Source organism: Penicillium concentricum (genome assembly GCF_028827145.1).
Source record: "Penicillium concentricum strain IBT 3081 chromosome Unknown utg000002l_segment0_segment0, whole genome shotgun sequence".
Lineage (NCBI taxonomy): Eukaryota > Fungi > Ascomycota > Eurotiomycetes > Eurotiales > Aspergillaceae > Penicillium > Penicillium concentricum.
The window spans coordinates 10,301,336-10,329,289 of record NW_026622755.1 but is presented as its reverse complement, the minus strand read 5'-3'; the positions used below and the strand labels follow the sequence as shown (position 1 = coordinate 10,329,289).

General features: G+C 49.2%; 11 protein-coding genes across 11 annotated transcripts; 7 read left to right on the top strand and 4 right to left on the bottom strand.

Annotated features, from left to right (window-relative positions):
• Positions 1-1,253: 1,253 nt before the first annotated feature.
• Positions 1,254-2,006, top strand: N7517_007655 (uncharacterized protein; the record flags this gene model as incomplete). The annotated part of the gene is made up of 1 exon (XM_056725385.1): positions 1,254-2,006. The coding sequence occupies one exon, from the start codon at positions 1,254-1,256 to the stop codon at positions 2,004-2,006; it is 753 nt and encodes a 250-aa protein (XP_056581635.1).
• A 1,481-nt stretch (positions 2,007-3,487) lies between these two features.
• Positions 3,488-5,107, top strand: N7517_007654 (malate synthase; the record flags this gene model as incomplete). The annotated part of the gene is made up of 1 exon (XM_056725384.1): positions 3,488-5,107. One exon carries the CDS (start codon positions 3,488-3,490, stop codon positions 5,105-5,107), a length of 1,620 nt encoding a protein of 539 aa, XP_056581634.1.
• Positions 5,108-6,843: 1,736 nt separating this feature from the next.
• On the top strand, positions 6,844-7,176 carry N7517_007653 (uncharacterized protein; the record flags this gene model as incomplete). The annotated part of the gene is made up of 1 exon (XM_056725383.1): positions 6,844-7,176. The coding sequence occupies one exon, from the start codon at positions 6,844-6,846 to the stop codon at positions 7,174-7,176; it is 333 nt and encodes a 110-aa protein (XP_056581633.1).
• Positions 7,177-7,808: 632 nt separating this feature from the next.
• Positions 7,809-8,480, bottom strand: N7517_007652 (putative IgE-binding protein; the record flags this gene model as incomplete). The annotated part of the gene is made up of 2 exons (XM_056725382.1): positions 7,809-8,180; positions 8,238-8,480. The coding sequence occupies 2 exons, from the start codon at positions 8,478-8,480 to the stop codon at positions 7,809-7,811; spliced, it is 615 nt and encodes a 204-aa protein (XP_056581632.1).
• A 1,372-nt stretch (positions 8,481-9,852) lies between these two features.
• Positions 9,853-13,175, top strand: N7517_007651 (beta-glucosidase; the record flags this gene model as incomplete). The annotated part of the gene is made up of 3 exons (XM_056725381.1): positions 9,853-10,479; positions 10,542-10,704; positions 10,768-13,175. The coding sequence occupies 3 exons, from the start codon at positions 9,853-9,855 to the stop codon at positions 13,173-13,175; spliced, it is 3,198 nt and encodes a 1,065-aa protein (XP_056581631.1).
• Positions 13,176-13,655: 480 nt separating this feature from the next.
• On the top strand, positions 13,656-14,260 carry N7517_007650 (Major facilitator superfamily domain general substrate transporter; the record flags this gene model as incomplete). The annotated part of the gene is made up of 2 exons (XM_056725380.1): positions 13,656-13,916; positions 13,976-14,260. 2 exons carry the CDS (start codon positions 13,656-13,658, stop codon positions 14,258-14,260), a joined length of 546 nt encoding a protein of 181 aa, XP_056581630.1.
• Positions 14,261-14,401: 141 nt separating this feature from the next.
• N7517_007649 (TspO/MBR family protein) lies at positions 14,402-15,000 on the bottom strand (the record flags this gene model as incomplete). The annotated part of the gene is made up of 2 exons (XM_056725379.1): positions 14,402-14,850; positions 14,898-15,000. 2 exons carry the CDS (start codon positions 14,998-15,000, stop codon positions 14,402-14,404), a joined length of 552 nt encoding a protein of 183 aa, XP_056581629.1.
• A 909-nt stretch (positions 15,001-15,909) lies between these two features.
• Positions 15,910-19,318, bottom strand: N7517_007648 (putative mRNA-nucleus export ATPase (Elf1); the record flags this gene model as incomplete). The annotated part of the gene is given in 3 exon segments (XM_056725378.1): positions 15,910-15,960; positions 16,017-17,150; positions 17,165-19,318. 3 exon segments carry the CDS (start codon positions 19,316-19,318, stop codon positions 15,910-15,912), a joined length of 3,339 nt encoding a protein of 1,112 aa, XP_056581628.1.
• Positions 19,319-20,375: 1,057 nt separating this feature from the next.
• On the top strand, positions 20,376-21,901 carry mcsA (putative citrate synthase Cit1; the record flags this gene model as incomplete). Its single annotated transcript, XM_056725377.1, has 3 exons — positions 20,376-20,423; positions 20,485-21,630; positions 21,698-21,901. 3 exons carry the CDS (start codon positions 20,376-20,378, stop codon positions 21,899-21,901), a joined length of 1,398 nt encoding a protein of 465 aa, XP_056581627.1.
• A 619-nt stretch (positions 21,902-22,520) lies between these two features.
• On the bottom strand, positions 22,521-24,589 carry N7517_007646 (putative very-long-chain acyl-CoA synthetase family protein (CefD1); the record flags this gene model as incomplete). The annotated part of the gene is made up of 4 exons (XM_056725376.1): positions 22,521-22,938; positions 23,012-24,353; positions 24,406-24,534; positions 24,580-24,589. 4 exons carry the CDS (start codon positions 24,587-24,589, stop codon positions 22,521-22,523), a joined length of 1,899 nt encoding a protein of 632 aa, XP_056581626.1.
• A 2,132-nt stretch (positions 24,590-26,721) lies between these two features.
• Positions 26,722-27,941, top strand: N7517_007645 (biotin synthase; the record flags this gene model as incomplete). Its single annotated transcript, XM_056725375.1, has 2 exons — positions 26,722-26,922; positions 26,982-27,941. The coding sequence occupies 2 exons, from the start codon at positions 26,722-26,724 to the stop codon at positions 27,939-27,941; spliced, it is 1,161 nt and encodes a 386-aa protein (XP_056581625.1).
• Positions 27,942-27,954: the final 13 nt, after the last annotated feature.

Here is a 27,954-nt window from a genome sequence, read left to right as displayed (position 1 = left end):
TCCGATTAGTTTCACTCCCATCCTCTAGGTATTCCGGTTCAATTGGCTCTTTTAGAGCTTCCGGCCTCACAGTGGGGGAGGTATTGGGATTATAGTGGTCCTAAACATTCTTCTGTGTCGTATATAGCTACACCCGAGCATACTAAGTGAGCCACTACGGCGAGTCCTTCAGTTTATCGCCCTTTATAGCGGAGAGAATTAATGCTACTTCCATTGATAGATTTAGGGTTACCATACAGCGCTAGGTGCTATAGGGATAGCTTTAGGGGTTGCTATACCGCTTTAGGGGCTATTAGGGATAGCTTTAGGGGGTGTTCGGCCCTATACTTTAGTGATCGTGGCCTTACTAGGTGCGAACCGGGCTTATAACTGTCGAATACACTGGTATCCTGAAATGTATGGGTCCAATCAATGGTGTTAAAATCTCTGTATTTTAGTATCCCTTTTCCTAGCAATTTATATGGATTACGGATTACTAATTCAAAATTACTGCACAACCTGGATTAATTAAATCCCCGGTATGCCGGTCTGTATGCTCCGATAAATGGACTGAGTGGATAGACGAGGACGATGAAGATATTCGGGTCCTCGATTTTGGAGAGAGTTTTTTTTTTCAAGGGCAGGAACCTCAGAAGCTGACCTAGCCGGCTTCATTAAGGGTACCAGAGACGATTTTCACCGACTGGTTTGATTATCGCGTCGACTTATGGCGCACAGGTTGCATGGTACGTCAACATATCATTTCTTTGAAGGAAAGATACTTACGGCGATATGAGTTGTAGATTTATTCCTTCTTATTCACGACCTGGCCATCCTGGTATCTTGGCGAGGACGAAGTTTTAATTTACCAGATGATTGGCTTTGTGGAGAGGTTGCCAGCTGAATGGGAGTCTAAGTGGGAACCAATGCTGATGAGTTCTAGCCATAATCTGGAGCTAGAAGAAGGTAATAAAATTGATCCACATACAGAACTGTTCCTAATTTTGCTCGAAGATTACGGAACCTCGAAGCTTGAACGGAAGTTTGCTGGTTTGGTACCTAATCCAACACTAAAACCTCTACTTTATGTGATCCAAGGATTGATGCGATTTTTACCGTCTAGTCGCCTTACTGCAGAAGAGGCACTTAATACTTGATTTGCTGGGTAACGTTCAAGATTAATGGACAAATTAAGCAAATAGATCGCGCGAAGTAGGGCCGCATCATCTAATACGACAAATATATTCATCTCGTACCCTCAAATTCCGAGCGAGATGGAAGCTGATTGTGTGCTGTCCCCCGAGCCAGGTAGCACGGAGGCCATCAAATTCTCCCCCAAGGGCTACCTGCAGCTCAATGTCAACATTGCGACCCGGGGTCCCATCTCTGGTTATCCCAACCAAAGCCCTAGTGCTATCCGTATCGCCGCCGACATCATTCGCGATCTGGACGAGCTAGAGAGTATTCCTGTTGAAGTCCCCCCTTCAATTAAGGTGCTACTGGAAGATGCAGAGTACCGAGAATGGTATGATGGCATATACGGAGAAGGAAGCGCTGCAGTGATCCCCGCTATTTCAGTAAATGTTGGCACCATCGCAGGCGGCAACTCTCCATCTGTTATTTCGCCTGATTGTTTATTTGAAGCCACTGTTGTCACACCCACTGGTATGGATCCGGAGGTGATCTTCAAGAAGGCAAAAACCATTGTCGGGCGATATCCAGAAGCTCATATTGAGTTGGAAGGGGCCGACACGGGGGATATATCAACCACGGATCGCGAGATGCCAGTCATCCTCCAGAACATTGTCACGAAGCTTGGTTGGCCTAAGCCCAAGCTTGCTCCTGATATTGCCATTTCTGATCTCCAGTATTGGAGATATCGAGGGATTCCTGGATTCTGGTATGGTCCTGACGGTGATAATGTTAGCGCGGTCAACGAATACGTGGAAATTGAACAGGTGCTGCACCTTGTTCGTACTTACGTGCTGGCTTCGGCGCAGTATCTACAGAAAAACAGCCCTTCGTGATGCCTAGAATGAGAATTAGGAGGTTGATTGGGATTCCTAACCGGGACTATGTAGTCTGGTTATTTTTATTCTGAATACTTCCCTGATCTAAATTCTACACTCTAGTACATACGTGTTATATGTATCCTACTCAAATAGCGACTAACCCCCCTTTACCTACATTTAGCAAATTCAGCGGGTTCTTGCCGAATTGAAACCGAAAACCGAAAACCAACTTACCTCTATTTTCAATAATTAGCCGATTGAAGGTCACTCATCATCCCTTTTCTGTTCTTGGTCTAGTGCGGGCACGAATGAGGCAGTTTTATGATATGCACATGCAGTGAACGTTGAAATAGAACAATAGAACCCCTTTTGTTGTGCATACTTTCTCGTAGTAGCTAGGTAAACATTACAGAATCATCTCTCCATCGAGTTGGCTCAACCATAGGTACAAAGTTGATATATATGTTGTAGATGAAATATTCCTGATATGTACCATTTCTTTGAAGATTTCTTTCTTGTCTTCTCATCATCGGATTCACGCCCTTTTAATTGGCAGAAGCTGTCAATGGGGCAGCCAGGGCCTTAACAGCTGTCTACGAAGGTGTGTCTCAGTGAACAGATCACTGGGCAGTTCATTAGGATTATGTAATGATCAAGTGATTCTCACTGAGTGCAATGATTACATAATACTCTGGGGCGTCCATAACTAGGTCGGGGCACCTGGGCACGGGCAGTTTTACTCAGTGATCAAAAAGCGGCAAGGGGTAAGCACCCAAGATCCGGTGTATATGTAGACTTAAGACATCTTCCAAGTCAACATCACATGCACTCACATGCCGATGAACACTGGGTGATGCAGAAAACCGCCGGGACAAGTCGGCTTCGGATATGACTCTTCTGAACCCTGTGAGATATGGTTACTCAGAGTGAGCCGCGGCTGATTGGAGTTTCCGGGGCATGCGGAGAGTATTCTACAGCCACTTTCGGGTGAAGCAGGGGTGGGTATAACATAGGAATGCGAATTGTTCGAGGTTTTAAATATTAGATTCGAGAATTGGTCATTATCATATTAAATAGGAGACAAGCTATATAACTCAGGTCTTCCCAAAGATGACCAAAGTGAATTTGATAAGACTGTGCGGCGTATGCCGTTCTGATTGGGAGCGAGCGCGTCCAAGGGAACAACTAAGCTCAAAAATACGGGGAACGGGAAATGTCGGCCGAGAGGAAGGAGTTTCCCGTGGGAAACTTATAAGAACTGCAGTCTTTTACTATGAGAGAGAGAAAGAGAGAGACGGTCAAATGGGGTTTCGGCTTATCATTGGGCGGGTCCAGAACAACCGCGGCAACTCCAAGTGGCTCTGACGTATTTGATACCCTCGGGCAGATGGCTATATAGAAATATAGTCTCTTCCTTTCTTTCTCTTCTCGAATTGAATTTCTATTTCTTCTGTATATGGACCCCTAGTTTGCATATCTATACACATATATCCATCATGTCTCACGTTGAAACACAGCTTAAGGATGTCGCCATCCTGGGCGCTATCAATAACGATACTCGCAAGATCCTAACCAAGGAGGCATGTGCCTTTTTGGCTCTGTTGCACCGCACCTTCAATCCCACCCGCAAAGCTCTTCTCCAGCGCCGCATCGATCGTCAAGCCGAGATTGATAAGGGCAATCTCCTCGATTTCCTCCCTCAGACCAAGCACATCCGTGAGAATGACGCCTGGAAGGGTGCTCCTCCCGCCCCAGGTCTCGTAGACCGCCGTGTCGAGATTACTGGCCCCACCGACCGGAAGATGGTGGTGAACGCACTGAACTCCGATGTCTGGACTTATATGGCTGATTTCGAGGATTCGAGCGCCCCGACTTGGGACAACATGGTGAACGGCCAGGTCAATCTGTACGATGCTATCCGCCGACAGGTCGACTTCAAGCAGGGTGAGAAGGAATACAAGCTCCGGACTGATCGCAAACTGCCCACTCTGATTGCCCGTGCTCGCGGCTGGCACCTCGATGAGAAGCACTTCACCGTTAACGGCGAGGCCATTTCTGGTGGTCTCTTCGATTTCGGTCTGTACTTCTTCCACAACGCCAAGGAGCTGGTCGCCCGCGGCGCCGGTCCTTACTTCTACCTCCCCAAGATGGAGTCACACTTGGAGGCTCGTCTCTGGAACGACGTCTTCAACTTGTCCCAGGACTACATTGGTCTGCCCCGCGGAACCATCCGTGGTACTGTCCTTATTGAGACCATCACTGCCGCATTCGAGATGGACGAGATCATCTACGAGCTCCGCGATCACAGCTCCGGTCTCAACTGCGGCCGCTGGGATTACATCTTCTCCTTCATCAAGAAGTTCCGCCAGCACCCCAACTTTGTCCTCCCCGATCGCTCCGATGTCACCATGACTGTGCCTTTCATGGAATCCTACGTGAAGCTTCTCATCAAGACCTGCCACCGTCGTGGCGTTCACGCCATGGGTGGTATGGCCGCACAGATTCCTATCAAGAACGACCCCGCCGCCAACGACAAGGCGATGGAGAGTGTTCGCGCCGACAAGCTGCGCGAAGTGCGCGCTGGTCACGACGGCACCTGGGTTGCGCACCCTGCACTGGCTGCTATTGCCTCTGACGTCTTCAACACACACATGCCTACCCCCAACCAGCTATTCGTCCGCCGCGAGGAAGTTAACATCACCGCCAACGACCTCCTCAACACCAACGTTCCCGGCAAGATCACCGAGGAAGGTATCCGCAAGAATCTGAACATCGGCCTCAGCTACATGGAAGGCTGGCTCCGCGGTGTCGGCTGTGTACCCATCAACTTCCTGATGGAGGACGCCGCTACAGCCGAGGTTTCCCGCAGTCAGTTGTGGCAGTGGACTCGTCACAACGTCACCACAGCCGAGGGCAAGCGCATGGATAAGGCGTTTGCGCTACGTCTGCTGCAGGAGCAGGCTGATAGTCTGGCAGCCAAGGGTGGCAAGGGCAATAAGTTCCAGCTTGCTGCTCGGTACTTTGCTGGCCAGGTTACTGGTGAGGATTACGCTGATTTCCTGACCAGCTTGCTGTACAATGAGATCTCCTCTGCCGGCAGTGCTGCTAAGCTTTGAGTGTGGCTGTGATTTTTATGATGATGAATACCCTTTGTTTCTTTTTGCCCGGTCTGACTTGATTATGACCTCATCTACCATTTACCATCTGGAGTTAGCATAGTTGTATAAAATTATTTTACTTCGATCAATTGTTACCCGTGTAGCATAATGGATTATTTGCATTGTCTAGTATAAATGTTTTTATTGTGTAAAGATGCTCATTTTTGTAGTAAGGTAATACGAGAGTATTAGCTATCATCTCAAGGATCTGCTAGGCCATGAATTCCACTCGATAAAATTTCCCCACAAGTCGGCGTGGAGAATACACCCAATATCCGTGGTCCCAATCTTCCAACACAATCACTAGCGCTGCTCTTGATATCGTTATAGTGGTGAAAGTGTTGGTCGATAACCTCGGCCATCTCAGACGTGTGTAGGGCCTCGGAAATTATACAATGACACTCGAGAAGAGCGCGCTTCGGGTATCAGTAATAATGTCTTCCGAGCTTGGGCTCTAAATCAATGTAACGTTCTTATCATTAGCTGGATGTTCGCAGCGCAAAATCCTACGGGGACGTATAATTGCGCAATATGAAGTCCTATAGATTATACAAGAGAAGGGGGATGGAAGGATGTATCCTTGGAAAGTCTTTTCAGATGCTTTTCAAGAAAAATAAAGATAATGTGCGAGTCAATCGTTTTCAACAATAATTCTAGTATAATATAAAGACTAGCACTAAAGTACTTTAGTAGAATTAAAAATTGACTAAATGGGTAGTATATACGGACTATAAATTTGATTTTTCCCCCCTAGTTCCCTGTCCACGGGTAGTTCCACCAGGTAGACTCCTGGGGTCCCGAGGTCCCGTCTACCCGTGGACGGGACGTATATACAACTAAGTAAGATCACCCTTATATATGTAGTGTTTAGGATTAGTAGCTTTTAAAGTGAGTCTAAGGATTTATGATGTGCCTATAATTATTGGTATAGATAAATATGAGCTTCAATACCTATGCGGGACACCTGGGCAGCGTATGAATTAGTAATGGGTAGCTTAAAACTACTACCTATGTAGGTCAGTTCCTGCAAGGCAGAAAAGTTCCATGGGCATTGTCGTTGTGGCACGATCCGTCACCTGTAGCAGTGCCTATATTTCTTTTCGTCAAAACCGCCGCAGTGGATCTCTTGCTAGTAGATGCATGTCTTAGAAAATCGCTCACCGTGCTCCGACTCGGATCATTGAAATCCGGTTAAGGCAGTCTTGCAAGGCAGGGATTGTTGCCTGGTCTTGTCAAGATGCAATCGGGATCTTAGGATGGCTACACTAAGGAAGCGAATGATCGGGTAAAGTTGCCTATGATCGAAGATTTTACTGCCCATAGGTCAGAGGGCTAGTCTAGCTGGTCGATCTGAATAGCTTAAAAGGATCATAATTTCCTATATGCCTTCTGTATCTCAGTCGCTTCCCGATTTACTCCAGAAATAGCAAGGTAGGCCAACTTCCCTGGGAATCTTTACTACATCATATCCATTGACTGACTGTTCTGTCTGAGAAGTCCAATAAAGGCTAGAGCGTTGTGTCTCAATCTTCCTTTTTTCGACATTTTTTTGACTTGCTACAAGGTATGCAATAGAAGATCTGTATCACAAAATCTGTGATCTATACTTGGGCCGCGGGTGCCAAGTAATAGATGACTAATTGACTAATGCGCTTATGCCCTTATAAGGACCCCTCACTAGTGACAAGTTCGATATGCAATCCTTCTTGACCCTTGCGTACTTGCTGTGCTACTTGGTCACGATGGTTGAAGGACTTACCCGGTACCATACCACGCCCCCGAGCGACGTTGTTATCGTTCATGATAGACAATCCCTCAACGATCTGGTGAAGCTTAACCCGGAAACAATTCTCCATGCCGAGAACGGAGGATACTATCTAAAGAACATGGAAGAAGAGGTCGTTGCTATCACTGCCGACGACTTATGCGAAGAGCTCGACGCTGCTTTTGCGAGCATTGATGCCGGCGTTATCGGCGATGACTCTGAACCCGAGGATCTAGAATCCAATATTGCTCTCAGCTTCTGATGAGGCCGGCAGCATCTCACGTTTTGCTTGTAGTGATACCTAAATGCCTTGAAATGATAGATCAGACTGGCAGATCGTGGGGTAGGGCCAAGCTCTGCATCAACTGTCTTCGGTCAATGCTAGAAGAGATAAATCGGCCATATAATTACCCTTACATCACATCTTTGGCCCATTTGTTTGCATCTGACGTAGCTACAACTGAAAATCTCAAAAGGTTTGCTGTTTGTGGATAGGATACCCTATGACTTGTCGGAAGATATGGGTTTAGAACTTGATTCACATTTACCGATGATATACTGGGACGTCAAAAATCTGCAATGGGGCGTTGATCAATGACATTGAATAGCTTTTGCCAAACAAGTGGATATCACAAATCATTTCTTCTATCCACCCCTCATCTCTGGTTTATATCCCAAAAGTTCACACAGACGTCGTCTAATTCAAAGTTAATTCGGACACTATTTTGCCCAAGGTATCGAATTAAGTAAAATCCGTGGTGCTTCGGGGCAAATAACCAGACGAATATAAAATCAACGATAGCAATATTCAACTGCATCCTCCATATCCTTCTCAGGACTACACCTAGCAGTTATACTATACAGCTAAAATGCCAAGTTCCGGACTTGAATGCTTTAGATGTACTCCCAAGCAACAGGGGTGGTGGTGTTGACAGCAACAGCGAGAGCATCGAAGCCGAGGCAGTCATCAACATTGCCAGAGGGAACGGTAGCATTCTTCAGAGCAGCATAGACCTGCCACTTGGGGGCGGCAGCAGCGCCCCGACGGGAACGGCGGTAGCCAGCGGTATTGTTGGTAGTGGGGCAAGCCATGAAGCCAGAAGTACCCTGGCCGTTGTAGCTCCAGTGGCCGAAAGAGCTGCCGGGAGTGTAGACGAAGGGACCATCGGAGGAGCCAGCGGGCTCGTAAGCGGAGTGGGGAGAGGTGAAGCGCAGAGCACCCTTGTTATCGACATAGATAGCCTGGCCGCCGGGAACCTCGACGTCCTGAGTATAAAGTTAACAAATGGGAGCATTAGAACGATACATGGGTGAGTTACTAACCAAGAAGTGACTGTTGGCAATCACGGTCTGATTGGTGTCGGGGACTCCGGGGATGGGAGAATAAGTGTGGGCATTACCACCGAGCCAGAAGTAGGTACCGGCAGCATTGAGAGGCAGCAGGTGGACGGGAGAAGCGGAGCGAGCAGACATGACGCTGAAGGCACCATCGGAGCTCTTAGGCTGCTTGGAGCCGGGGATGGCAGCCACAAGAGGGGCGAGAGCGAGAATGGCGGAGAACTTCATTGTGAGGAAGAAACGAGGTAATTGATATTGAGAAAGAAAGATAGAAAACTAGAAAGAGATTTAAATGGATCTACCAAGGTCATATATAAGATGGGCACAGAAAGGGACGTGCTTGAGCAACTCCATAAGCGGATTCATCGGAGAAATCTTCTGATCGACATTGAATACAGGTGGAGCCAAAACGAAGAAACAAGAAATAGAGAGAAATGTTTGATCTACACTATAACCCCATTCGGGAGATATGGAGAAGGGAGGATATGGAGCCACGAGGCCCAAAATGGGAAGAGAGCCGAGTTAGGTAGTGACAACAAACAACTCACATACAATGTAATATACAACAATGTCTCTACTTACTGTCTATTTGGTCCATTGGGGGTTTCGCATTCTGGAACATGATAGGATCCAATCGGTCGAAGAATCTCCACTGAAGATCTGACTAAATGGGAACCCACACATGATTTCTCTGTTTTGGTTGTTTACACCGTTATATTCCCCTTCCTTGTGTCGATTGACACCCAAGTAGATAAAATTAGCAGATGGCACCCCAATTGATCCAAAACACACACGGTAAGAATCTGAAGATCCTAATAGAAGAGCCCGAAGAGCTGTTTCAGAGAAGTCATGAAAGTTTGACGGCAAGTAAAGATCGACAGGACTTATCGGAAGTCCGACAGATTTTGCCTCTAAGGAATAATAACAAGAAGAAAACGGCAACCTCTTAGCTGCGCCATATGGGGATCCACGATATCCACATTGTCTCAGGGCACATCGTGCTTGACATAATTGGCTTGTGCCATCAATTGCCATAATCTGTGGGTGGTCCCTTGTGCATATCGTGCATATTGTGAGTTGTTATATTGCAATTTTCGATTTGGAAGTTCTCGAATGGTCTCGACTTAATATAGATGATATACATCGTATAATTGCAACAGTTAATCTGACGCCACTAACTTTAATTATTCTTATACATCGATGTATGATGCTGCAGTATTCTATCGATGACTTTTATGTATAGTTGAATATAATTAGATATAATTAATATAGCCATGATCCCTCTTACTAGCACTACCATGTGGAGTTGTGAGGTAGAATAATGATAATAATAGAACAGTGCTATCGGGGTAGTCAAGTTCGCAAGATACAGAGCACACTGTCTTATATTGCAGAAGAAGGATTACAATATAGGTTGTATGTTAATTTCACACTTGGATGTTGACAAAAAGGGGCATATGTTGGATATGATATGATGTCAGGTGACCCACCATTTTCTCCGTGACGCGTTGGAGATAGGACAAGAATCAATCTATTCCTTACCAAACTTGTCCTTGATCATTTTCAGATAGTCTGCAAAATCATGGGCATCGCAGATTGAATGGCTTCCCCACGTGCCAAGGCCGGAGCCTCGCGCTCGGTCAAATCCTCCAACCCTCCTACGCGTCGCGGCTACACGTCACTACAGAATCCACCGGTCGAACATTCAACGTCAGAGAGCAGTTGGGGACAAAATGATGGCCTTGACACTCCTTCGAGTGGAGATGAATCCTCTGAGCAGGCCTATATAAAACTTCGACCTTTGAAACACGGCAGAGCTCGAGATGCACGACCCTCGAGCTCCAAAACAAATGGCCCGACCCCCACTCCCATTGATGTCCCCGACGATGAGCGTGACATTTCAAAGCGCATAAAAGATCTTCTTGAGGCGGATCGAACCGTGCTGTCGCATTCATTCGCTACAGATTTAGAGGAAGGACACTCGGACAGAGACTCTCTGCTTCTCAGTGATCGATACAGTGACGACTATGGCGTCCCACCTGATAAGGGCTTGCTTTTGAAAGATAGGGAGGGTGAAGATGGGGAGAAAAACTTCGACTGGAGGTCGTTATTCCGTCTGCACTCGTGGTGGAATGTTGCGGGCATGTTGACAATCGCGATCCTGGTGGTATGGTTGTCGATCAGGGGTCTACCCTGGTCATCTGCCAGTGCCGCCATTGGTGAATTTGTAGGTCTTCCCTCTTCTTCGATTAGTCTTCAAGATCTAGAACCAGCACCTAATAATCACAGCAAACTGTCCCCTGGTACCCTACTCCCCTCGGTGGAACAAGCGAGCGATGGAAGGACAGTTACATCAAGGCACAAGAAATGGTGAGAAAAATGACCCTCGCCGAAAAGGTGAACGTCACTACTGGAACAGGCTGGCAAATGGGTCTCTGTGTTGGAAATACGGGTAAGCGCTTGATATCTTATCAATACTATGGCTGTGCATACTCTGATGCGAACTGTTGTCTAGGACCTGCCGAACTCGTCAAATTCCCTTCCCTTTGCCTACAAGACGGCCCACTCGGCCTCAGATTTGCGCAAAACATTACAGCTTTCCCCGCAGGGATCACTACGGGCGCGACATGGAACCGCGAGCTTATGAAAATGCGAGGCTTGGCTCTAGGAAACGAAGCGCGGCTGAAAGGCGTGAATATCATCCTTGGTCCATCCATGGGACCGCTCGGCATGATGCCTGCCGGTGGGCGTAATTGGGAGGCATTTGGTTCAGATCCAGTTTTGCAAGGCGTGGCTGCGGCAGAAACCATTCGCGGTATCCAGCAGAACGGAGTCATGGCCACGGCGAAACACTTTATTGGAAATGAACAAGAACACTTCCGTCAGGCATTAGAATGGGGTACTCCAACTGCATTGTCGTCGAATATTGATGATCGCGCATTGCACGAGGTCTTTGCCTGGCCCTTCGCTGAGAGTGTACGTGCCGACGTGGCTAGCGTCATGTGCTCCTACCAAATGGTCAACAACAGCTATGCTTGCGAGAATAGTAAGCTCATCAATGGAATTCTGAAAGATGAGATGGGGTTCCAAGGGTTCGTGCAGTCAGACTGGCTGGCTCAGCGTTCAGGCGTTCACAGCGCCATCGCGGGCCTGGATATGAGCATGCCCGGTGACGGCCTCAGTTGGGCCGACGGTATCCCTGTCTGGGGGACTGAATTGACTCGGGCAGCATTGAACACATCTGTCCCTATGGCGCGCCTGAACGATATGGTTACTCGCATCGTGGCCGCCTGGTACCATTCCGGACAGGACTCATGGGAACCTCCTGCTCCTGAGGGCGACGGTGGGCCGAACTTCTCGTCCTGGACGAAGGAGCGAGTTGGACATTTGCACGAAGGCTCACCGGATAATGATGCAACCGGCGTGGTCAACAAATTTGTCGACGCACAGGGAACAGCCGATCACGCTCATTCCATTGTTGCTCGCCAGATCGCTGCAGAAGGCACTGTGCTTTTGAAAAACATCAATAATACCCTTCCACTCTCGCGGAAAAATCCCACACCCAATGGCAAGCACCGGGTCGGTGTATACGGCGAAGACGCTGGCCCCGGCCAAGGACCAAACTCTTGTGTTGACCGAGGATGTAATCAAGGAACCTTGGCATCTGGTTGGGGTAGTGGAGCTGTAGACTTCCCATACTTGGTCAGTCCATGGGAAGCACTGCAGCATGCGTGGTCGAAAGACTCTGTCGACGTTAAAGCCTACTTGACGAACAATGTTGCACCCCAAGACCTCACAGAGCAGGATCTCTGTCTGGTCTTTGTGAACGCAGATGGCGGCGAAGGGTTTATCCGCAGTGGTGAGATTGATGCAGACCGAAATGACCTGTTCCTACAAAAGAACGGCACTCAATTGGTGGAGGGTGTAGCCCAGCACTGCGGCGGTGGCCAAGGCAAAACAGTCGTAATTGTACACTCTATTGGCCCCGTCGTGATGGAGTCTTGGATTGACCTTCCTGGTGTACACGGTGTACTGTATGCCAATCTACCCGGGCAAGAAAGCGGGAATGCGTTGGTGGACGTTCTATTTGGAGATGTAGACGCCAGTGGACGACTGCCATACACGATCGGACGAAGCCTAGAAGACTACGGCCCAGGGGCACAAGTCCTGTACGAGCATCCAGACTCATCCGTTCCCCAAGTCGACCTGGATCAGGGCCTGTATATCGATTACCGTTATTTCGACAAATTCAACATCACTCCTCGGTTCGAGTTTGGCTTCGGCCTGTCATACACAACCTTTGACTACACTGCCCTAAGCATTGAAAAACTGCAGAAGAAGTCGCAGTGGCCTTCCAAACGGCCCGCAAACGAAGTCGAACCTCCTGCATACGATAACAAACAGGACAACCCCGCCAACAATTTATTCCCTCCAGGTTTCCGTGCACTCCGCAAATACATCTATCCTTATCTCACCACCCTGGAAGGAACCGAGCCTGGCCCATACCCATACCCGGAAGGATATACCAAATCTCAGAACCCATCTGCCGCAGGCGGCGGACCAGGAGGGAATCCATCCCTCTACGAGCCCATACTCGAGGCCACCATCGAAGTGACAAACACCGGCACGCGCACAGGACAAGATGTGATACAGGTATATGTTTCCTTCCCTGACGATGTTGCCGAGCACCGTGGACTGGGCTGGTCCCGTGAGTCAATTGAGTTCCCTGAGCGTGTCCTACGGAATTTTTCGAAAGTCCTCCTGCAACCAGGTGAGACTAAAAATGTCAAGATGACGTTGACCCGGAAGGACCTCAGCTATTGGAGTGTTCGCGCGCAGAACTGGGTGCTGCCTATAGAAGGCAAATTCCGTATCTGGGCGGGGCGGAGCTCTAGGGATTTACCCCTGGTGGTCGAGTTTTGATTTGCAGGACTTGAAACGCTATTGATATTGTAAACGGACCTTTGAATTACCTGTTGATTTAGTACGGGTTTTTGTATAATTGTTCTTTGATTAATCTCGCTACTTCATAGCACTATATTAGTAGTATGAGAGTCCTTCCTGAACAAGCAAAACATCTGCTCTCGTTAAGCAGTATTATACGGCGTTTCAGGCACCCAATAAAGTATAACCAGACAACGCGGTCTATTCCATCTCTCTTATTGATACATCGTTTTCAAAGTCCAATAGGTTGTAGCCAATGTAAGCTCTCTACAATCTCAACAACTGGCTTAAATTTGCTAATTGATTCATAAGTTTGGATCTTTGATCATAGCCAGACTTGGATTTGACACCTTTACCACACTCCTATTCAACCTTCCCGGCGCAGCAGTATCTTTCATAACCGTTGTTATCCTCACAGGCATATCTTCCCGAGTTCGACGCTCCCGTATCATTCTCTGTATGTGTTCATGGATAATAACTATTGTTGGCCTTCTGTTGATCCGACAACTGCCAACCTCCAACAAGTACGGTCGTCTCGTCGGTGCATGGCTTATGAACGCTTTCGCTGCATCCTTCCCGCTCTTTCTCAGCTTACTAGCCAGTAATGTCGACGGCTTCACCAAAAAAGCAACTGATCAGGCTCATTTCTTCATATTTTACTGTGCTGGCAACATTGCCGGACCACAGCTCTTCATTGAAAAGGAAGCACCACACTACCTTGTATGTCCTCCCTCCCCTAACGGTGCTATATCCAGGTATCTATGCTCATATTGTTTTAGACTGCTTACAATGGCTCTATCGGCTTACTTGCCGTGGTAATTGGTCTCGCAATCGTCTTGAGATTTTACTTGGACTGGGAGAACAAGCGCCATGACAAGGAGCAGGGTGTGTACATTAACCCCGAGGCCACTGATATTTTCGAGCACGATTTGGATGAAACGATGCAAGCAAGAGTGATCTTTATCTCTGTAGTGTATAGGAACAACAATATAGAGCGAGGAAGCACTCGATTACTCTTTTTCCGTGTTATCGAGCACTTGATTTTTGGGTTCTTTGTCCCATAGAGCCCATATAGCTTCAGAATCAGTGTCAAAGCAGAATAGAGGAAGTTTTTACTTTCTTCCAATTTTAATTCTAGAATTTGCACCTTGATTTAATTTCTGATATCGTATGAAGTACATTCTATATTGTACATTGTTGTTCTCCTACTCTGACCGTTCCTTCCCAGTAGGCACCGTCCATCTGTTCAGAACACCACAGCCGGCATTGAGATACGCCGCATATCCGAGCCATACAGCGTAGGGAACAAGACACCAGAAAGCGGTCCGATCCGCAGTCCACCAGTTGACCATCAGGGCACCCACATTGCCCGCTAACAAGGCCAGATCCCCCAAGGCCACGGCGGGTCGGCTTAGCCGGAAGAAGAGTGGCATCCAGAGGAAATTCAAGACCAATTGTGTGGTGTAGAGGGTCTGGGCAGTGGAATTGGCATCACGGGCAGCCAGAGAAAAAGATTGCGAAGCGGTGGTGGTGGCGTGATGAGAGGCGTAACCCATCAATCCATAAAGGAGGGTCCAGGCCGGTGCGAAGAGCCATCCTGGGGGACTGTAGGGCGGCTGCTTCAGCTGCTTGTAGGTTTCACGATTTTGCTTGCCTATAGAGTCGTTAATGATTGTCTGTAATCGTCACCGGTCGACTTACGGTTGGTCAAGAGGGCCACTGTAGTCCCTGCGGTGATTGGGGTCGCAATCGCCAGATAGGGGTTGGCGAAGAGAACATGAGGCAGAGCGAAAGACCAAGGCATTTTGGCGAATGGAATGAAATCAAATTCTATATTTTAGCTCTACAATCTAGAGTGTTGGAAGAACAAAATGCGAAGTCATTGAAATCTGGAAATTTTTGGCCCTACGTCATGTCATCCCCCTGCCTTGGCACCACCACAAGCCACCGGGCAGAGTCAATAGCCGCCATTCAGCTGTTTTCTTTTTTTATATAGATGGGAAAGAGATCAATGGTGAAAGGTGGAACTGATGAGATGAGAAAACATATCCAAGTCAAAAGTTGACATTTGGAGATCGACGCAGGATCATCTGCTTATTAAGTCCAATTAAGTGCCCAGGTGTTGAGTAATCCTACGAGATAATAAAGCGGCATGGCATATACAGGTACAATATGTAGGGACGGGTGCATAATTCCTCGAGCGATCCCTTGACTCCTTTAGGGCCATGGTTGTCGTCATGCCACACACCATGATGACCAAGGTTGCCTTATAGACCTGACTAGATGGCATTGGAGGCCTCTGAATGTAAACAATAATATTGTGCTACATATTATTGATTCGGGATTCGGGATTCTTTAAAGGTGTCTATGAGATTAGGAAAATTGACGAACTTGCTGAACTAAATTGACCATAGTATGTATATTCTACCAAGGGCCATATAAGGCTTGTGAAGTGAAAGAAAATCAAATAACGTATAAACTTTTGCTTTGACAAGGCAGACACACTGAAGTATCTATCCGAAACATGTACAGTACTGAAAAGGGCATATAACAAAATCTATGCCGGAAAAATCAATATAACAAACGCCGAAACACCGTCTATCGGATCCATTGCGGACCAAAACATTAACATGGCGCTCATGATGCGAGGATATAATCGGAATCATTCTCTCCGCGATTACGAATCATAATGTTGAAGCACGTGGAAGCACGTCTATTCGTCGTCGGAGTCGGCGGGCTTGGGAGTACCCTTGGGGGAGTTCAACTAGAAAATAGGTTAGCATACTGTGGAAAGTAGAGATATGAATAAGAAAAACTCACCCATTCGATGTAACGCAGACGACGGCGAATCTCACGCTCCTTCTGCTGAGCACGAGTCATCTTCTTCTTCTTCTTGGCGCGGAACTTGAGATCGCCTTCATCGCCGGAGTTGACGGCAGATGGGGCGGCACTGGTAACGGCCGAGCCAGTGGCGGGGGTACCAGGGCCGGAAGGCGAGTTGGTAGCGCTGTCCTCGAAGCGGTCGAGGCTGACAGCGTTGTTGGTACGGCTGACAACACGGCCATCGGCAATGTGCAGCTGCTCGGGGCAGAGAGCACCCACGAACTCCTCGTTGTGAGAAATCATAACAACACCACCCTTGAAGTCGCGAATGGCAACAGCCAGACCACCGAGGGAATCACGATCCAAGAAGTTAGTCGGCTCGTCCAGGACCAACAGATGGGGGTTGTTCCACATGGCACCAGCAAGCACGACCTTGACCTTCTGACCACCGGAAAGACCGGAGATCTCGTTGTGGTTGGCAATCTCGGGGTCCATACCAATGTCCTCGAAGTGCTTGGTGATGGTCTTGGGGTCAAGAACACGGAAGCCCAGACCTTCACGGGAAGCCTCGTGATCGTCGAACTCCTGGATCAGCTTGAAGAAACCAAGCTCGAGCAGGGTCTCACGAGAGATCATGGTGTTGTACTTGGGGAGAAGGCCAACCCACTTGACCTCGTACTGGAAGGACTTCTTCCACTTCTGACGACCAATCAAGGTCTCGATGCGACGGCCACCGCGACCATCACCAAGGTCAACTGGCTTCTCCAGCTGCGCCTTGTCCTCATCAGTAAGAATACGGGTCTGCTTCATGAAGACTTCACGATCGTCACCGTTGGCGTAACGCCACTGGAGGTACTGGCTGGGAGTCTTCTCCAAGTGCATCTCCACGTGCTCCAGAGCGTGCTGCTTGATGTAACCGATACGCAAGTTGGGGTGCTTCTCCACCTTTCCGCCCTGAGGAATGGTCTCACCAGTCAGAATCTTGATGAAAGTAGACTTGCCGGCACCGTTTCCACCAATGATAGCGACACGGGAGGAGAGCGTAAGCGACAATGAGGCATCGTGCAGCGAGGGGCGGGGAGCGCCCGGGTAGGTGTATGAGACGTTGGTCATGCGCATAATGGCACGAGTCTGGGATTTGATACCAGACAAGATGCCGGGGGAGGGAACTTGAACTGCACGTTGGATGCAGACAGAGTGTAATAACTCTTGCCCTCGGGCTTCTGCTTGACGAATTCGGCAAGGTTACCCTTGTAGCAGACAAGCTTCTTGCCCTCGTAGTGGTAGATATCAGTGCAGACTTCATCGAGGAAGCCAGAATCGTGACTGACGATCAGACTGGTAATCTCAGTGTGCGACTTCAGGTACTCCTGCAGCCACTTGACGTTTGCCACATCCAAGTGATTAGTAGGTTCGTCCAGGAGGAGCACATCAGCCTTCTGGAGCATAGCACGGGCCAAAGCCAGCTTCATCTTCCAACCACCGGACAGAGAGCCCACGGGCTGGGACTGGCGGCCCTCGGGGCCATCGGTGAAGCCGAACTCGAGGAGAACGTCGCGAATGTGGTCCATGCCCTGAGAAACAATCTTGGGATCCTTCGCAACATACTCAAGGATGGTCAAGTTGGCGTCTTCGCCCTGGTTGTGCTCCACAAAGCAAGTGCGCACCTCATCCTGGGGAGGGAAGCCTTCCAGCTTCTCGTTGGCGATACTGCGCATCAGGGTAGACTTGCCGGCACCGTTGCGACCGCAAAGACCGTAGCGGTGGCCCTTGAGGAGACGCAGGTTGGTGTGGGACAGCAGAAGCATACCTCCGTATGCAAGAGAGAAGTCGGCGTTGACAATCTCAATATCATTAGGGTCTTCCGGGACAGGCTTGCCGTACTTAATCTCATCCTCTGCAACGTAGTGGGATTGGACAGCAGTGGCAACAGCCTCAGTGTTGCCATCCGCAAGCAGGCCGCGGAGGTAGGGATCAATGCGACCGGTAATACGATCGTGCATGCGGCAGTTGACATCCTCGCGGACCATACTGGCAATGTAGTTCTTGGCCAAATCCTGCAGCTTGGAGTCACCAAAGCCACCCAGACCACCGTGTTCCTGAACCTTTGCGTTCAGCACGGTCAGGACCTCCTCGGAGGTGGTCTTAGAGATGGAACCAGAGGCGAGATGATCATCGCCCATGGCAGTCTCGATAACATCGAGAGCACGTGTGGCAAGCTCACGAACCTCGGGCAGGGAGGCAGTCTCCTTGACTGACTTCACACCAGGCTGGAGCTTGGGGAGGAAAGTACGAGCCTCAGCGGGATCGTGAACCAGCTTAGTCAAGTTCTCCACAACGACCACAGTCTGGCGAAGAGTCTCTTGGGGAGTAGCCGGGGTATTGAGGGATCGGGCGAGGAGAGGGGTGAGCATGGCCAACACGGGGGATGTGACGATGGCGACGAAGGTGGTCTGGGACAAAGCGTGGATCGCCTTCTGGAGAGTCTGAGCGGAAGGGTTCTCCATAGTCTTGATCAGAAGAGGAATGCGGGGGGCAACGTCGTCGTTAGACAGGAGGGTGGTGAGGGCAGTCATGGTCTTGCAAGACTGCTTGGTCACTTCGCTCTTGAGGTCGTGCATGCCGTTCTCAACGATGGGAATGAGCTCCTTCAGTGTCCTGCCCATCGCATCGCGCAGCAAGTCCTTCTGGCGCTCCTCTTCCTTGGAACCCTTGCCCAACTGTGCCTTGATCGCCATCTTTTCGATAAGCGAGTAGGCACCGACAAAGCCTTGCCACTTGCCAGAGCCCTTGGACAGGTAACGCTCGAGGGCAGGGATCAGACCGTTGACCATGGCCTCGGGGCTGAGACAACCGTAGAGGGCATCGATGGCGTACTGGGCAGCATCACGCACAACGGCACCCTTGTCAGACAGGGCGTCCAGAGCGATATCAAAGATGCCTCCGTCGTGCAAGAGGAAAACAGCTTCACTGAGAGGGAACTCGCGGGGGAAACGCTCGAACAAAGCACCAATAATGAGCATGGCACTCTCACGCTTGGCGCCATTCTTCTTATCGGAAGCGGCCTTGCGGACAGCGGCGAGAACATTGTAGTTCAGCAGGCCTGCACAGCCGGCACCCTGCATGAGCAAGTTGGTCAAGGCATATGCGCCATCAAGAGACTTCTGGGAGGAGTCGGATGTGAAGATAGTGTCGAGGAGGGAGGAAATCTCCTCGGAGGTGGGGGGCACGCCGGAGGGGCCCTTTGCGACAATGGTCGGCATGGCGGGAGTCTCAGAGGGGGAGACAGTGTGTGGCATTTTCCAGAGAAACAGAGACTCGAAGATCGAGTGTCGATATCAAACAGAGATATCGGAAAAAAATGAGGGAAATAAAGCCCTTGGGGAGAGAGGGGCAATTCGACCTAACGGAAGATAAAGAAACTGTCCACAGCGCAACTTGCGCAGATAAACAGATAAGTTAGGATCGGGTTGAATCGTAGAGTATATACACGATTCTTAAGAAACCCAAAAGACCCTGAAACACAACAAAAAGAGAAACACAAAGAGGGGAGAGTGGTCTAAAAAGAAGATAAAAACAATCTTCGCCATCACCGATTGCTGACCCACCGGGACCGAAATTTTTTTTTTGCTTACTCATCCAATCAGCGGGCCCCGCGGCGCCATGGGGCGAAAAGGGCGACTAACCGGATTTGTCTGATTGGATCAGTGACATTTGGTGCCTTTATGCCTTAATGCCTTACTGCCTGGAGATTAGAGTTTAATTCTGCCTGAGGCATGAACGGACACTTGTCTGCCTGAGGCTACTAATCCTAGTCTACGTCACGACAATCACAGACACCGACACTTTGACGGGTAAATGGATGTTCTTTTTCAGCCTGGTAAACCCCCGAGGTTGGATCGGGGACTAAAGTTCCCCTGGCCTTATCTCCATCGATCCGAAAGCCCAACCTTCACCAAGTATGTTGGTAGGTATTGTATAGCAACTGTCAAAAGATATTACGAGTGCTACTGCTCCGTATTTCGTAGAGAGTTATAAAATAGCCCAGATGTTCAATACATTTCCTCCCTATATAAGCTGAGCCGACATGGCCGCGCATGGCCCCGGGCCTCGGTAGACAACCCCCCCTTGTGCCCCGCGTCCAACCGACCTGCATTAGGCCAAGTCGATCATTCTCACTATTTTCTTTCCTTCCTTTTGTACATTTATCATCAGAGTCAATTCCACAAGATTCACTCAATTGCTGTTTGTTCAGATTGATCATCTTTCATCCTCTTTCATCCTCTTTCATCCCCACAATTCAACTCCGCCCCCGCAAATCCACCCCCGGACTCCATCAACACACACCAACACAAAATGGCCCTCAGCTGGAGATCAACCCGGCATGTCTCTAAGCTTGCCCAGGTGAGTTATAATGTTGATTTGAGATATTATCTGGCTTTTCGGAATCTCTAACCCTTCATAGGCAGCACGACCTGTCCTTTCCGCGCGTCATTATGCGACCGCCGAGCCCGACCTTAAGACTACCTTGAAGGAGGTCATCCCGGCTAAGCGGGAGCTCCTCAAGCAGGTCAAGGCTCAGGGTGAGGATGTGATTGGTGACGTGAAGGTCGGCAATGTAATTGGTGGTATGCGTGGTCTCAAGGCCATGCTCTGGGAGGGCTCTGTCCTGGATGCGGATGAGGGTATCCGCTTCCACGGCAAGACAATCAAGGACTGCCAGAAGGAGCTGCCTAAGGGCACAACTGGCACAGAAATGCTACCCGAGGCCATGTTCTGGCTGTTGCTGACGGGCCAGGTGCCCTCCACCGGGCAAGTTCGTGCCTTTTCGCGCGAGTTGGCCGAGAAGTCCGAGCTTCCCTCCTACATTCTAGACCTGGTCAAGTCTTTCCCCGCTTCTATGCACCCTATGACTCAGTTGTCAATTGCGGTGGCAGCCCTCAACACCGAATCCAAGTTCGCCAAGGCCTACGAGAACGGCATCAACAAGGCCGACTACTGGGAGCCCACCTTTGACGACAGCATCTCCCTCCTTGCCAAGATTCCTCGCGTGGCGGCACTTGTATTCCGTCCTAACGAAATTGATGCCGTTGGCACCCAGAAGCTCGACGCTGCTCAGGATTGGTCGCACAATTTCGCAGAGCTGCTGGGCAAGGGTGGCTCAGAGCATGCTGACTTCCACGACCTACTCCGCCTTTACCTAGCTCTGCACGGTGATCACGAAGGTGGTAACGTGTCAGCCCACACAACCCACCTCGTCGGAAGCGCCCTCAGCGATCCCTTCCTGAGTTACAGCGCTGGTCTCCTGGGCCTGGCTGGCCCACTTCACGGCCTGGCAGCCCAGGAGGTTCTCCGCTGGGTCAATGCCATGCAGGAAAAGATCGGAACCAAGTTCACCGATGAGGATGTTCGCACCTATCTCTGGGATACTCTCAAGTCGGGTCGTGTGGTCCCTGGATATGGTCACGGCGTTCTGCGCAAACCCGACCCTCGTTTCGAGGCTCTGATGGACTTTGCCGCCACCCGCCCCGACGTTCTAGCCAACCCGGTGTTCCAGTTGGTGAAGAAGAACTCGGAGATTGCTCCCGGTGTGCTTACTGAGCACGGAAAGGTATGTTCATTACAATCTAACACTACAAATCCCTTTCTCAGCTAATGACTCTTTACTTTTTCTACAGACCAAGAACCCTTACCCCAATGTCGATGCCGCCAGCGGTGTCCTCTTCCATCACTTTGGCTTCCAGCAGCCCCTTTACTATACCGTCGCCTTCGGTGTCAGCCGTGCTCTTGGCCCCCTGTCCCAGCTGATCTGGGATCGCGTTCTTGGTATGCCCATTGAGCGCCCCAAGAGCATCAACCTCTTGGGCCTCCTCAAGAAATAGATGCCAGCATGGTTGCCTGGTGCGACCCAAAACTCCTTGGCCTCGACGGTTCAAATGATGAATTTGATTTGAAGCGAGCTTTCCTGCTTTTATATTTTCGTTCGCTTCTTAAGGAAGAACCTGCTTTGTATTTTGGTCTCCTGTTTATCTCATCCGATTAGACAGAATTACTTTCATAGACTACTTGCTTTTGCGAAAGTCGATTAGATTTCAATTATGAGCCCTTCGTATTTACGTAACACTCTGTATGGATGCCAACACTTCCACATTCAAAACTCATGAAGGTACACGGATAAGATGCCTAGGTGTTCGCAGTCTCCTTAACAGTTGTAACATCATTTCGATCCCACCGCTCCCTATATTTGACCACGAGACTTCCCACTGGAGGAAGTCTCGGGTCATACCAAGAGCCGAGGAGTGTGATTTTGGACCTCGGGAGTTGAATCATCCATGGAAGCTACGTATGGACGTTGCTTGGGTGAATATTATTAGCTAGGAAGGTCACAGGTAGAATGCTGATATGTAATCTGAATGTCTAGTCCGAATAATATAGAGTTGGTGCTCTTGAACACTCAAAGCGAAAAGATAGCCCTATTCAGAATCTATATAATCACGCAGCTCACAACCTAACTGCCCCAGTCGACAATTTCTCCCACTCTTTCTGTCCGTACGGTGAATAACTCTCATCACCAGGTGCAATCCACAAGAAGTGGTCATCTTTACCCTCAGGTGCTTTAGTCCCAATCAGGGCAGTGTCAACACCCTCGTCACGAAGTGGCACCTTGTTCTGCTTATGGTTGTGAATATGAGTGGGATTCTCGACGATGCGGAGGAATAGCGGCACAGCATATTTTGGTAGCTTGGAGCGTATGAATCTCGCAAGCGCTGTATAATCAAATGTCTGACGGGCATCCTGACTGATTTGAATTGCTGCACACCCGGCACGACCCTCGTGATTGGGAAGACGGACACCGTAGACGTTGGCTTCGGTGATGCCGGGGAATTGGCCTAGGACCTCTGAGACCTCGGCAGTTGCTCTATTACATTGACACTGTTATTAGCCGTGCTTCCAAGATTCCCAGGCAGCTTTCAGGGTGTTGCGCAACTTACACATTCTCGCTCTTCCAGCGGAAGGTATCACCGAGTCGGTCGAGGAAATACCAACGGCCGTCGGTCTGTCGACGTAGAGCATCTCCAGATCGATAATAAAGATCCCCCTTCTTGAAGACATCGCGCAGGAATTTCTTATTAGTCGCCTCATCATTGTGCCAGTACCCCTGGAAAGCCTCCTCGCCGGGAACGTTGACAATAATTTCGCCGCCCTGGTCATAAGGCGAGCGAACCGCATAGCCAGTCTTGGAATCCCGCAGAATATCTCCAGTTTCCGGGTCAATGGCAACGGGAACAAAGACATTATGCAATATACCGCGCATGATCAAACCATGGTGACCGACACTTCCAGACGTGAAAGGACCGCGGTTATAGTTAAAGAGACCAAACACACCTTCTGTGCTATTAAAGAATTCTCCAACTTCAGCGACCCCAAATCGCTCACGGAACCGCTCCCAGATATCCGGCCGGAGACCGTTACCGTACATGCAGCGGACCTTGTGGTTTCGATCCTGCGGTGATGGAGGGGGTGCGAGCAAATACCGTGCAGTCTCTCCGACGTACACGAAGATAGTCGACTCCGAGTCACGGACATCTGTCCAGAATCTACTAACGCTGAACTTGGGCGCGATGGCGATGCTCACACCCATTACCAGACACGCGATCATGGCGATGGCCGCCGTGCCATGGTACAAGGGCATACAGCTGTACCAGCGATCGCCATCTGGGCCGACCTTGTCTCCCATCATGGCCCGACGGACGAAGAGAGTGGTATAAAGTCTGGACATGGTGAACGCACAGCCCTTGGGCATACCCGTTGTGCCAGAGGTGTACAAGAGAATTGCCGGGAATTCGCCGGCCACATGTTTACTCAATTCCTTGGGTGGGAGCGCTGTTGGAAATGTGCTGATATGTGCCCTCAGGGAGGTATCCAGTATCATTGGCTTCATTCCCAGATTGTGTGTGATAGCTTCTTGGCTTTCTTCGACCCGGGCGCGACAGCCGGCGTCTTCGTCAACGAGGAGAATAGTCGCGTCGCTGATTTTCAGACAGTGTAGCAATGCGTCGCCCGTGAGGTTGTAATTGATCGCGGCGGGGGCACAGCCAATGCTCCAGAGGGCGATCCAGGCGACGACATACTCATTACTGTTCTGAAGATAAACGGCAACGAGGTCACCTTTCTTCACTCCCTGCGATAGGAAGAAATGGGCATATTGGCAGGCTTGGTCTTGGACTTGTCGGTAGGTATATGATTTCTCGCGAGTCCAGAGACAGATCATGTCGGGGTATTGCTTCACGGTCTGTAGTAGGACGAACCATGGATTCCCTTGGTTTTGACTAACTAAAGGCTGATCAGTATATGTTTTGCAATTCTAAGATTAGTATAACCATACTAGCACTGGCATATTGTCGTTCTGCATGCTTCAGCGTGGCCAACGCTGATACATCCTTCTGAATATGAAATTTGGCATTCAGATATCCTGCAACTGTAGCTCCTCCAAAGAGGGCGGCGGCGGCGGTTCCTATTATTTGTCAGTAAGATCAATTATGATGAGCACACCACGCACCTATATCCATATTCTCTATCTTGTTTTGGTATACAAGAAAGTAATGTAGTATAAGTATAGAAGTGAGGGGATCTTAATTGCCGCTGACCTCGGCACAGATTTCCCTTTTTATTAAGACTCTTAGTTCTAATATACAAAGAAATGCGGGGAAAGCTAATCCTGGCCTCGGTATGTATAAATTCATATTTGATCTAATGTTTATAAGTTCCAGGAATAAGTTTCAATTGCTGAGATGTTGAGGAACTTGATCATCCCAACAAAGAATCTACTGTTGGCGTTAAGGCATTTCAACAATCTGTGTAATTTAAACGATTAATTCAATTAACTTAAAGTGAAAAGTCTATGGTTTCTTGCGTCTTGTAGAGCTAAGATAACAGCTCTTCTTCTAATTCCTTTTTTGGACCTAACTTCACTCTGTTACATCGGGGATACTACGTACTGCACCAAGCAATGCACTTCGCAATGCACTAAGCAAGGGTCTGGGTGCTAGATGCTAACTGGTGACAAAGTAAATTTTTTCTGTTCCACAGGTCTGCCTTGGAAAAGAGTAGCCTTGACTTTGACAATGAGCAATGAGCCTGACTAGATCAATATGCCTAGAAATTAAGTCATATATCCAGGCAGAGGCAGCTTATATTTTATCATTTGCTTCCAAGATTGTGCGAAGCGAAATCAGAGATAAGCTAACCAACGAAGCACAGCCTCAGTACCACAGTTCCCTGTTAAGCGCCTTTTAGGAACATCGCTGCCTATACCACGGATGTGGCTATGCTTCTAGGTGTGGCTTCAGAGGAAATGTCCTGGAATCGGATCCCGTTGGCAATATAAGGCAAAGATGTTGCTCTAACCTGAAATCGATTCCACCGAGTCATTCCCAAAAAAACTTCGGCGCTTTCCCGACAAACCATCTCTCAATTATTGACTAGTAGCACAATGGGGAGTAGGATGCTGTCTATGCTAGATGGAGGAAGATAGTGGGGTTATAATAAGAGAGGGAAACCACTGCGAAGACATCAGCGAGAGCTTGATTACCTGTAAGAACATCATCCTGAGATTATTCACGAGCCTATCAATCCAGAGCCAGTTACGACTCGAAGACAAGCGTATATCGTCGAGCGCAGTGAATCAAATTAAGCGAGTAGCCTGAGCTATGAAGAACAAACAGAAATCCAGCAAGATCAAACCATCGAAGGTGTAAACCTACCAAGCAGACGGTGATTCAATCGACTGTTCTCAACTTGACATGCCCTACAGGAAGTCGCAAGTCCGTGTCTGTTCAAACTTATGTGCATGGGGTATACACACCCAGCACCTTGTGGTCATGCTTCTTCGGGTTGATGCTACAATGTGGGATCATAATTCGCAGCCTTTTCAAGATTCAATTCAGTCCTTTTGCGACCGCACAGAGAAAGTACAAAAGGGGCTCAATGGTCCGCTTCAAGCTTGAATTGGGCATTCGTTGGTCATTGTCGGATATGCCGAGATGGGGGCTTTTCACCGGGATCACCGGGATTTCCTTTCTGCCGTCTATTTTGCTTCGGTCCTTTGAGTTGTGTATATGATGAAGAGTGCAATTGCAAGTCCTATCGGGTTAGCGACTGGTGTCTACCGTAAAGGATAAGAATGGCAATTGTTATATGGAATAATATGTTGAGCTGTTCTTTGTTCAATGGCTAATACACGAGGTCTCATTGGTTGGGGTCCGGGGATGTGGATAGGGGATGACGAAAACAGCTTAAAACGAAAGGATTTTTATAAACAAAAGGAAAAAAGGAAATAAGAAATCATGGAGATTATTGAATTCTAGAGAATAGACTAGAATATATAAGTCACCTATGTTTATATGGATATAAAGATAAATTTGGACAAATAAGAGTTGAGCCGATGCTAACCTCCCGAAGTCAACGTCTCACATGTTGGGAATGATTCAACGGAGTATTCAACCGTATCCCTCGGGCAAATACGTGAAGAATCAAAATAAATAATAGCCAAGTCAACATTTTAACTTCCACCCCTGTCAAGTCCAATGAGCCGACGGAATTTCTTCTCCACACGCTTGTCCCCGGTGAATCATCTCTGCCCCTCTTGACCTCGGGAGTCATATACTCTCTCCTCTCCTTCCTTACCTCCCCATATCACACTATGTCGCTTCCCTTCCGGTTGTCTCGAACGTTGGTGCGGTCCTACGGCACTGTCCAGGGTTCCCCTAGTGCTGCCTCGTTGACCAGCATCCCCATCACTCTGACCGATGCTACGGGTGCTACCGCTCCCCGGACCACATGGACTCGAGATGAAGTCAAGCAGATCTATGAGACCCCATTGAGTCAACTTACATACGCAGCGGTAAGTAGAATTCACCATATGATCTGATTCTGACCTTCAATTAAACTGACTCCCCATAGGCTGCTGTTCATCGCCGTTTTCATGACCCCGCAGCTATCCAGATGTGCACCTTGATGAACATCAAGACCGGTGGATGCAGTGAAGATTGTTCGTACTGTGCACAGTCATCCAAGCACAATACTGGTCTCAAGGCCACCAAGATGAGCCCCGTCGACGAGGTCCTCACCAAGGCTCGCAATGCCAAGGCCAATGGTAGCACTCGGTTCTGCATGGGCGCGGCGTGGCGTGACATGCGTGGCCGCAAGACCAGTCTCAAGAACGTGAAGCAGATGATCACCGGAATCCGCGAGATGAACATGGAGGTCTGTGTGACCCTAGGCATGATCGACGAACACCAGGCCAAGGAGCTAAAGGAGGCTGGCCTAACCGCATACAACCACAACCTCGATACCTCGCGTGAATTCTACCCTACCATCATCACCACCCGCTCCTATGACGAGCGCCTGAAGACCCTCTCGCACGTGCGTGACGCCGGCATCAACGTCTGCTCCGGCGGTATTCTCGGTCTGGGCGAGACTGACGCCGACCGTATTGGTCTCCTGCACACGGTTTCCAGCTTGCCCGCCCACCCCGAATCCTTCCCTGTCAATGCCCTCGTCCCCATTCCCGGTACTCCTCTCGGCGACCGCAAGATGATCCCCTTCGACCGCTTGCTGCGCACCGTCGCCACTGCCCGTATTGTCATGCCCAGTACCATCGTCCGCTTGGCTGCCGGTCGCATCGCGCTCACAGAAGAGCAGCAGGTTGCCTGTTTCCAAGCAGGCGCCAACGCTATCTTCACTGGTGAGAAGATGCTGACCACTGACTGTACTGGCTGGGATGAGGACCGTATCATGTTCGATCGCTGGGGATACTACCCCATGAAGAGCTTTGAGAAGCCTGCGCCCAGACCTGATGCCCCTGCTCCGCCTCCTGTGAACCCCGAGGCCACTTCTGCGCCGGTCGCAGCCAACGTTTAGACTTATAGTTAGA